Genomic DNA, 11,099 nt, shown 5'->3' with positions numbered 1-11,099 from the left:
CAGTTTTATCAGAGTAGAAATCACCTAGTAGGCCTCCACTGGAAGTCATCTTTAGTGTTTTCTGTAACATCTGTAGCATGAAAGAGTACTGCATGTATTCCAGGTGCTCTGGCCTCTGTAGGAAAAAAAAAAAAACCACCACAAAAAAAACCAAACCAAAACAAAACAAAAAAAACCTCCCAACCGAATATTTTCTGTAGTGCTACTCAGAATTTTTTTACTCATCCTTTTGGTGAGTAAGATTTTTAAGGTAAAGACTGTAGATAACGAATTTGAAGATAACAATATTAGAAGTTTTTTGCCCCATCAGAGCAATAAGTGCAGGAATAGTTGCACAGCATGAAGAGAACAAAAAATAGACTAATTTCTAGAAGTTGGGCACTTGAGCAGTTATGAATGTAACTTTATGGTGTGCATACCTGGGATGGTAGAATAAGTAATTTGAGTTGTAACTGGAGTCCCTTTCAGTCCTGGGCTCTTGATATCTTAAATATTTTCTGCATTTTTTACAGGGTGGATGTGATTGTTCCAGGGAAAGTTCTGTAAGTGTTATTTGTTCATTATATATTTTATTTTACTAAATTATTTAACTAGAAAATTATCTGCAGTCCTATTTATTTCTAATTTATTTATTTGAATGTACTCTTAATTTTATATTCATTGTTCCTTTAGTGACTTACATATTACTGACATGGTAGGAGTTATTTCTCATTACGCCACGATGAGGAACTTGGTATCATAGAATCATTTAGGTTGGAAAGGATCTTTAAGATCATCAAGTTCAACCATAAACCTAACACTGCCAAGACAAACACTACACCATGTCACTAAGCACCACGTCTACATGTCTTTTAAATACCTCCAGTGATGATGATTCAACCACTTCCCTGGGCAGCCTGTTCCAATGCTTGATAATCCTTTCGGTAAAGACATTTTTCCTAATAGCCAACCTAAACCTCCCCCAGCACAACTTGAGGCTTTTTCCTCTCGTCCTATCGCTTGTAACTTGAGAAAAGAAACCAGCACCCACCTCGCTAGAACCTCCTCTCAGGTAGTTGTAGAGAGCCATAAGGTCTCCTCCACATTGAACAACCGCAGTTCCCTCAGCCACTCCTCATGAGACTTGTACTCCAGAACCCTCACCAGCTTCGTCCCCCTTCTCTGGACACGCTTCAGCACCTCAATGTCTTTCTTGTAGCGAGGGGCCCAAAACTGAACACAGTATTTGAGGTGCGGCTTCACCAGTGCCGAATACTGGGGCATGATCACCTCCCTACTCCTGCTGGCCACACTATTTCTGATACAGGCCAGGAAGCCCCTAAGTTGGCAGCAAGGTGTTTTCTCTGAGCAGTGACTTTCAGTTACCATACAGTATTTACAGAGTTGTGTATCTCCTCTCCAAAAGAAAAAAAAAAAAAATTATTTCATTAAATAGTAGAATTAATTGACAAAAGATCTATCATGAAGGGAAGCTAAAATAATATCAAGTCTACAAAACTGCTAACCATAAAAAGTTGTCTCAGAAATCAATTTTTACCAAATTAAAAAAAAAAAAGAGCCACTTGTCATTGGTGCTTTTAAGTCCATATGAAATTATTTAAAGACTGTGAAATAGGATAATACATGCTTTCCAAAGCAAATCATATATGGTCAATCAATACGTAGTATGTAAAGGACATTCATGCACCTTGGGTAGCGTTCTTATTTTCTAGGCAATGAGTCATGGCTAGATAAAAAATGATACTTTGTGATTTATGGTTTTCCAGGCTGAAAAAGACTATTTGCTGTCTTGGCAAATTAAGTAAGTGAAGTGTAATTTAATTTCAGAGTGTGATATTCTTCCTTTAAAATACCATAGAATAGGCATTCTAAGGTTTTGTTTCATTTTTAGTTTAGATTCAAAGACAAAGGCTAATTTTTCTCTTTTCTTCCCTCTCCCCCCCCTTACAGGGTGGATCCCCTACCTTAGTCAGAAGTGATTCCTCTGCAAATGTAAGCAATGTTCATCAGCTTTTAAGGGTGCCCTGTGTTTGTTTTGTCAATATAATGGCTAGAGAGGTTAAAAAGAGGCAGTACCTAATAGAAGTCATACGCTTGTGAAAATAACCTGCCTTACTTACAATTAAAAATACACACGAGACGTTCATGCAGCACTCGCCGTTTCTCTTTCCATTTGAAATAGTATTCATTCAAAGAGAAGTCTTTGAATGAAAAAATGTTGTTTGGCACAAATGCAGATGCATACAATATAAATATTTATTTTGGGAGCCGGTTCCATTGGCTTCCTTGGAATTATGTCAAAATATCCCATAAGGACATGGATTTATGTGTTTGTATTCCTCTTAGATCATTTACTGCAAGAAAGGTTAGTATTCATAGATCAGTAATTTAATGATGTTAGCCCTCTCATATGGATAAGAACTCTTTTGCAGGAGACACCTGTTTACAGGGTTCCCAAGACCAGTTCTGTTCATCATGTGTTAGAAAGTCATGCAGTGTATGTCACTGGAGCTCTGTATGTGCTACACTAAAGGGAGAAAAAACATTTGGGTCTTTTGGTATCTAGCCCTGAAGTCTGTGGTGTTGTTATTAGACTGCTAACTGATATAAAGCTGGCTTGGTCACAGCTACGTAAATGTACTATACAAAAATTAATTTTAAATGTAAAAAAAATTAAAATTAGTCCTAATTAATAGGGCTGGTCTTGTGCTCCCTTGTAGGAAGGAGGAATGTGTATATATTTACAGTCAGGAAAATATTCTTACCCACACGTGTTCTACATCCTTCATATTATTGATGTTGGGATTTGTTTCCTTTGAAACTTCCAATTGGGACTGAGGTTTTTGGTTTTTACTGACTTAGCTGTCTTTGGACAGCAGTTTGGAAGCAGGGATTGTGTATAAAGATTAAGGGAACATAGTGATTGTGTCTACATCGACAAGTACTGCAAACTGCTAGGATTGTTTCACTCTACAGAGTGAAATGATCGGTGCTGATAAGCTAATGGTGATACCATACACATTTCAGGAAGGGTTTGCTCTGGTATGGTCCCATGGACCAAAAGTCCATTTACTACCTTGTCGTGGTAGTAAATGCCTTAAGCATGTCCCTAGAGAGCATTCTACAATTTAGTTTAATCTGAAAGGCATCCAATTAATTCACTCTGAGATCACTCCATGATGCAAAACAAACTACAGTGAGTGGGGACTATCATGAGTTTTGTCTCAAAGGCACACTCCTGATCTGTACTTTAATGCGTAGATGCACCCAGTACCTCAGCATGGGAGAATGTCTCTTGCATACTGAATGTAGATCTTGGTTCTCCCTCAACTATATATTGCAGTCTGCCTCAGAATATGGTCTTTAACACCTTCTTTACAGGGCAATTGAAAAGTCATTTTACACTGTTAATATTCCTTATGAAGGATACATTTCTGATAGATGCGTAACATTATAAACTAAACACAAAATAGTTTCATTTCTTTATGAGCTTAGCAGATCTTGTGGAAGCTCAGAGTACTCAAATGTCCGTAGTACTCTGCAAGAATGAACATTAAAAGCTTTTTGTGGGGATGTCATTCTTCAGTGTGCTGATTTTAAACTGAAAGAAATAAGCTGCCTATCCTTCAGTCAGACCCTTTGAAGTGAAATAGCTGGTATTTCCTTTCTGAAAGGACTCTGGAGGCAGCCATTCTGGAGGACAGGTACACACTAAATTTTAGATCTATTAACAAAGTAGGGAAAGCTAGATTTTACATTTTGAGTGGATGTTAAACCCAAGCAAAAAAGTTTAAAATAGAAATTTATATACTGCTGTCCTTCAAGAATTTTTGCTTTAAAATAGTTCTGTTAGAGAAAAATAACTGATTTCTTTTTTTTTTTCTTTTCTTTTTTTTCCCCCCAGGGCTCGTCTTCCTCTGGAGGCAGTCAATACAGTAGCCAAGTAAGCACTCACTCCAAGAGGAGAGCCAGCTTGCCACTTCTGAAAGTGATGGTTATTCACAAACTCAGTTAAATTCAGTTTTGATATGGGAACTATGTTTAAGCAAAAACTCAGTAAATGAAATTCATCATTGAGTTTGATATGTCCTAAAAATTATACACGATGGCTTTTTTAGCAAATAGTGCCCTTGTGTTTGTGAAACTTGCATGATGAAGCTCACAAAAAATAGGTGTGGGGAAATGATGAATCAAAATGCAGCATTTTTCATTCCTAGTGGACCTAATTCCATTAGAAGTAAAACAAATCCAACCTCCCCTCTTTAAAGAGGCCTCTTGTTGTATTGAGGCTTCAGTAAATTTGCTTGGTTTGGTTTTCAGAGTCCTGTTAGATAGCCAGCCTTTTACTGCTAGCTTTGGCCCAGGATTCAACTTTCCAAATAAAGAAATGCCATTCTCCAGAAATGAGCAGAGAAAGAACTTGAAAGAATGCTGCTTTAACCTTCCCAAGAAGTCACACAAACAAAGTAGTAGGTTCTTTTGCCTTCCACCCTTTCTTAGGAACTCAGGTATTTCCCCGTTACCTTGTAAGGCTTGAACTCTAGTTCTTAAAGCGTACTGGAAGTCCTGCTCGCTCACCTTCACTCTTACTTTGCTCTCTTGCTCCTATTGTCCTGGGAGAGTTATGTTTTGATTTAAGGAAATCCTACATCAGGAAATTCACTTATTTGGTATTCTTTACAGGATTCATATTCCTCTGGAGCTAGCCAGTATGGTGGACATGTAAGCTCTTACTTTCAATATTTTATATGATATATTTGTTTTACCATTATTTGACTCTTATCAAGTAAAGGATTATCCAGATAGCTATCTCAATTTAGTGTTTCAAGAAACTTTATAAGGGTCTGTTCTCGGTAGTAATATTGTGAATTGAAGGAAGACAAAAATATAGAGTTTATTCTGGGAAGATTACAAACAAACACTCAAATAACAAAATACAGATGTCATTGCCGCTTGTCTCCATGAATTACATATTCAGAAATAACTGATTTTCAATATTTTTCCAGGGGTCATCATCTTATGGAGGCAGCCATTATGGTGGACAAGTAAGCATTAATAGTCCCCACTTTTATAGTTTTGACCTATGCAAACTTGTAGTTTATTCATTGTCTACCCAGCTGTCCACCTTAGCTTTATTTATCTTAGTCTAAAATCTTCTCAGTAAATCTTTCTCTGTAGCATTATGGTGCTACTGTCATTAAACAAAACGAGTTCAGATGAAGATCATTATTTAAGTCTGTGAAAAAAGAGAATGTTAAATACATGGTTGACTCTATTGGCTCCTGAAATTTGCAGTAGAGGTCATGTCTTCCTGAAATAAATTTATATTTCATGAAGCTGACCAAAATTTTTAGAAGCCTCATGAAATGATTCTATTAAATGGGTGCAAAGAAGTTTCAGTTTCCTTTTTTGTTGATATTCAGGGTTCACCTTCCTCAGGAGGCAGCCAGCATGGTGGACAGGTGAAAATTCTTCCTTTGTAGTGCTTACTACTTTATCCAAGAGACTTGGTAGTTTTCTGTGTAAAAGAACATTTTAAGGAGGTGGCTGGGCTTTTTTTCAAGTTTTATTTAATTTGTTGTGAGGTATATAGTAGTTATAAATGTATATGATACAAAGCCACAGAAGAGTTTTTAGATGTAATTTCTGATGCATCGTGGTAAATGCAGATGAGTCTCACTCCTTTTTGCACAGCCTGGTTCAGTCCAGTCAGTTTTGTACAGAAAGGAGTTAGGTACCTCTCCTTCATATGGAGCATGGTTTAAAGGAGTACTGTGATATGGATATAGAGATCATTTAATTCTTTTTGTTCAGGGTTCACCTTCTTCAGGAGGCAGCCAGTATGGAGGACAGGTGAGAATCTTTTCTTGTATAGTCCTTATCCCAACACCCAGCTTCTACATCAAAACTTGGTACTTTTCTATTGACTGAAAAAATAGTATTTTGATTAAACTCTGTTAATCTGGTAATAGATAATCAGGTATCTAAAGATATAGGATCTGAAACAATAGAAAAACTATGAAGGGCCAGTACTTCTGTTGTATCACAGTAAATGCAGTTCTGACCTTGTTCCTTGGTCTGACCTGCCCGCCTTGTTCTGGACTCATTTCCCTTCTGCTGCTGGCATGTTTTCTTAGCTCTAACAGTAAGGAGTGCTGGAAGCAGATTGCATTCCTCCTCTACCTCAACCTATGGTATACCTCACTTCCTTCAGCAAAATGCAATATCAGAGTTGATACCAGAGAAGCAGTATGTCTCGGAGGGGAACAGAAGAGAAGGTCAGGAGTTGTTAAAAGAAGGTGTTCCATGCCCTTGTGAAATGAAAGATGATGGATAGGGTTCCTACTGCTGCCTAGTGGTATAGCCTTTAATATGGAGTGAAATCCCCAACAAACTCATCCTTAGCCTCTGAAAACATTTATTGTCAGACTTCTGGAAGAGGGAATTAGAGGAGAAAGAGACCTTCAGTCCAAATACAGTCCCCCAAAACTAGGTATATAATCCTAATGGCTCGTGATCAATATTATGGAAGGTTCGTACGTTACAGACCATCCTTAATTTGCATAGAACACATAAAGGAGTAGGTTGAGTGTTTCTCTTTCTGTTATCTTTCATTGTGCATCAGAGAAAGAAAATAGTCTTTCTTTCAAAAAACCTTTAAAGAAGCTTTTTGATAGAGAAATAATTAGCACCTTTGCTTCAGGGTCCATCTTTCTCAGGTGGCAGCCATTATGGAGGACAGGTGAGAATTGTTTTTCTGTTTATGGGTTGTTTTTTCCATTATTCACCTTTCTCTCTTTTTCTGTTTTGTGGAAAACAATATTTTACAAAGGGGTGGCTTACAGCAGAACAGTGTTTGGGCAGAATAGATGAATATATGACCTTCTGCTGTGTCAGCCCACTCAGGAAAGTAAAACGTAAGAGGCTGGCCTGAGCACACAATCCAGTGCAGCAGCACTGCTCACACCTGCATGAAGCTGACTTTGATTTAATCTTTATTGTTCTGTTTAAACAGTAGCCATTGTAAAGGCCAATAGATTTCAGTATGGTCATAAAGGAAGTATTCGCATTCCTGTGACACTTAAATCCATGGAAGACAAGTGTGTTTTTCTGTGACAGGTCGTAAGTTAAAGAATGTGCAATATCACAGAATCATTATGAATGCTTTCCCATTTCTTTAGGGTATAGCTTCTTCAGGAAGCAGCCAGTACAGTGGACAGGTAAAACTTCTACTTTCATAGTATTTGCAGATTTGGTACACAGTTCATTAGGAAAACTGACCTGTACTTTTTGCAAAAAAGCAGCATTCTAAGAAAGAATGTCTTTAAGCCAAACTGAATGAGGATTGCTAAGTATGGGTCTGTCTGGTATGTCAGATCATGATATGAGCAAATGATACACGGGCCTGTATGACTGCATGGAAATGCTTCCTTAAACAGATCATGGTTCTAAGAAGCTCATTTTTGGTGTTATGTTTAAACAGAAGCAATTTGAAAGACTAAGGACTACAGAGAACAAGTGAGAATGTTACTCAGTAACATAATTAGTTACTCTTTTTTTTTTCCAGGGCTACTCTTCAGGAGGCAGCCAGTCTGGTGGACAGGTATGCTTTTCTTTCTCCATACCGTTCAGCTGTCCTAGTGTCAGGCACTCACAATTTACTTTGCGTATCTTTCCTTCACAAGAACTGTTTTCCTTCACCACTGTGCTTTTTGCCCAAAGCCTCAGCAACACGTTGCTTTCTTTTTCCGTGTCATTCAGACATCCGCAGGCTAGAGCAGCCAGTAGTAACTGTCTGAATGGCAGTTGTATTTGAGTTTCTGTGCCTGCTTTGGTGCTGAACATTTTTCTTCTTATGCATTTCATGTGGATTGAATGTGGAGAGTTGGACACTGAATGGTGAACCCCTGGCCACCTCTCAGTCAGTTTTATCAGAGTAGAAATCACCTAGTAGGCCTCCACTGGAAGTCATCTTTAGTGTTTTCTGTAACATCTGTAGCATGAAAGAGTACTGCATGTATTCCAGGTGCTCTGGCCTCTCTAGGAAAAAAAAAAAACACCACAAAAAAATAAAAACAAAACAAAAAAACCTCCCAACCAAATATTTTCTGTAGTATTACTCAGAATTTTTTTTTTTTTACTCATCCTTTTGGTGAGCAAGGTGTTTACTGTAAGTTTTAAATAAGAAATTAGAAGACTAGATTTAAAAATTTGATCAGAAAGTGCACAGCTAGACTGAAAGGACAGTGGAGAGACAAAGAAGCTACTTTTTAGATTGAGCTTGGTGACTCTATGAGCAGGATTTTATAGTCCATTTTCTTGCAGTAGGAGAATGTGAGTTTGATTTACTAATTCAGAGGCCTCTTCCAGTCATAGACTCAGGAAAATAAGTTTGGTTGTGTTTTATACAGGGTGGATGTGTATGCCCCGGTGGAAGTTCAGTAAGTATTCTTTGTCTTTGTATATTTTTCATAGTATATACACATACTGGAAAATTCCCAAGGAATTGCATTTCTTGAATTCTGTCTGTGAATTTAGATGTATGATGAAAGTTTTTTTCACGTTGTGCTAAAATGAGAATTTTTGAACCTGCTAAGGACAAAAATATTAAGTCACTTGCAACTTTAGTATTGTAGTCAAAACTAGCTACCCAGATGCATTTCTATTTTCAAACAAATACATGGGAAATAAACTGCACTTTCTCCACCTTTGACTAAACAAGTAGTAATGTTCTCCAGTATCTGTATTAAAGGAAGACTTTAAAATATCCAGACATGAAAAACTGCTTCAAAGCATTTAATTTCTTTTTGTTTGTAAGAGAGGCCTGGGACTTTTATGAGAATCTGTTTCCCAAATATCTCTCATCTGCTGGGTTTTGGACACGTGTGTAACAGTGCTCTTTTTATGATGGTTATTAACAGTATGATTGAACTAGTGAAACTTAGATCTGAAATCTTGCCCCAAAATGCTTTGAAGTGGGAGCAGAACAATGCATTTAAAAAGTTAAAGCTATTTCCATTTTTCTGTCTAATTAGTATATTCTCTATACTTTTGTAAATACTTTAAAAAAAAAAAAACAAAACCAAAACCACCACTGTGTTGCTGAAATTAAGAGTGTTCAGTTATCTGTCGTCTCAGTATAGTCAAAATTGCTTAGATGACTTCACTTTCTGAGATTATGATATCAAGCAAAACCCACATGCTATAAGTATATCACTCATGGTATATATGCCACTTCTGAGAATCAGAAGTGCTGAAAACAACATATAAATTACTTCTCTTTGCAAGCAAATAATCTGAAGGAATAAGGAAATCCTTTACTTGTTTAATCAACCAAAGAGAAAAGTATACTAGTAATAGTGTAAATTACTTGATCAATATGTTCTCTTGTTTTTCCTCTACGTGACATTGAATTTAATACAGAGTAAACATTGCTATTTTTGTTGAATACAGGGCTCTTTTGGAGGAAACAGCTACCATGGTGGACAGGTAGGCAATTTGTCTTTATCATTTAGACAGATTAGTTCCAGTTCCTCAGGAATAAACATGGCTGAGTTGCCATATTTGCCCAGAAGCCATTAAATATTGAGTTCAGTTTAGTCACAGAGATAGGGACAATAATTCCAGAGATGGCACGTGGCTTTTCATTGAATCACTCTTGATGTTTCAGTTATCTCTTTCTATATACTAGAGCCGAGATTTTACTTTGTACTTACCTCAAAAAAAATACTGAAAAATAATTCACAGGGTTCATCTCGTTGCATGAACCACTAATATGATGTGCAGATAAGTAGCCATTTGCCACTGCATTAATAACTGTGTAAAGTTCTTTCAGTTAATCAGTGTCATTAATATTGTTTAGATTAGGTCTAGAGTTTTTTTGATGCCAAGTGGTATTTTAAAAAAAATATTTACAAAAGTTTCACATTCTTTTTACAGGGTTCATCGTATTCTGGAAGCAGTCAGTATGGTGGACAGGCAAGCAATTTTTCTTTGTTTTCCAAGATCATCTTCCTACTTGCTATGTATTAAATGAAAACGATGATGCAGTGCATATACTGCCAGTCAGTTTTTCAGAGTCATTTTACTCTCAATAAATATCTGAAAATACGGACCATTTCTCAGTAACTGAAATGGAGTAGCATGTGTAAACTTCAATTTAAAGAAACTGCATAAATCGTAATTTTAGGTATTTTGCCTCAGAATGCCTCTTATCTCAAGTATCATTTTAATTAACCATTTTTATGTTTTACTTTCACATTGCTATGACACCAGTTCAAAATCTATTTTCTGTGTTATTTTTCAATTATATTGAAATTATCCTTTTTTTTTTGCATTTGTTTAGATTAAATACTTGGAAATTTGGAACAAAATATACCAATAGACATTGCTTTGAAAATACAAATTCTGATGTGTTAACCACAATAATACTACTTTCCTCATCTTCAGCTGCAATTCGAGTCCCTTACTGTAAGCAGCTCCCTACGTACCTTTTGTAGACTTAGTGGTTTGTCACTGGTCAAGAAATCTTACCAGCCCAAATAGTTAACAGATGTAACGGATGGCTATCTAATAAGAAGGTGGAACATATTTTTCATTAATATTACTGTTCGCAATGTTTCGCTCTGCTATACTAAAAAATAATTTCTTTTTACTCCATTGGCAAGCATTTGAGTTCAGTATCACTCTTTTAAGAAGATAATTTCTTGTAGCATGAAGAGGATTTCTAAAAGCTGCAAAACAAATTTTTCCCAAATTACTTATTCGGAATAATAAGGATGCTCTTACAACAATACACATGATGCTCTCTGAACACGTTTGACCTAGCAGAAAAACGCAAGTTTGGGTTTTTTTCTCTTGAACAGAGCCATACTTAAAGACACTTCATATCCATGTATTTATGTCAGGGAATAGTCTTAGCAGGTGTTTTGTGACTGTTTGCCAAATGTACTAGTTCAACTGTTAAGGAACTTAGCGGAATTAAGTCAGAATTCCTACACTGCATCTTTTTAGATTAATATACTTTCCAGATTCCTATTGAGATCTCCTGTCAATAGCTCCTTCTGTGATGTTTCATTCTGGACAGATTAAAAAAAAAA

The 11,099-nt window shown here is 36.5% G+C and overlaps 1 protein-coding gene across 1 annotated transcript; it reads left to right on the top strand.

Moving 5' to 3' along the window:
* The first annotated feature begins 721 nt into the window (after positions 1–721).
* Positions 722–8,930, top strand: LOC132317626 (peroxisomal membrane protein PEX13-like). Its single transcript, XM_059822171.1, has 10 exons — positions 722–733; positions 3,905–3,943; positions 4,684–4,722; positions 5,007–5,045; positions 5,815–5,853; positions 6,704–6,742; positions 7,182–7,220; positions 7,568–7,603; positions 8,412–8,441; positions 8,922–8,930. The coding sequence occupies exons 1-10, from the start codon at positions 722–724 to the stop codon at positions 8,928–8,930; spliced, it is 321 nt and encodes a 106-aa protein (XP_059678154.1).
* The last annotated feature ends 2,169 nt before the right edge of the window (positions 8,931–11,099 follow it).

This window comes from Gavia stellata, chromosome 10 (assembly GCF_030936135.1).
Source record: "Gavia stellata isolate bGavSte3 chromosome 10, bGavSte3.hap2, whole genome shotgun sequence".
Classification (NCBI taxonomy): domain Eukaryota; kingdom Metazoa; phylum Chordata; class Aves; order Gaviiformes; family Gaviidae; genus Gavia; species Gavia stellata.
The sequence above is the reverse complement of the archived record's forward strand: the minus strand, read 5'-3'. Positions and strand labels throughout refer to the sequence as shown.

Coding starts and splice junctions, on each gene's coding strand:
- LOC132317626 (XM_059822171.1), top strand. Junction 6,743..7,181: donor GCAGCCATTATGGAGGACAG/GTGAGAATTGTT, acceptor CCATTTCTTTAG/GGTATAGCTTCTTCAGGAAG. Junction 7,221..7,567: donor GCAGCCAGTACAGTGGACAG/GTAAAACTTCTA, acceptor TTTTTTTTCCAG/GGCTACTCTTCAGGAGGCAG.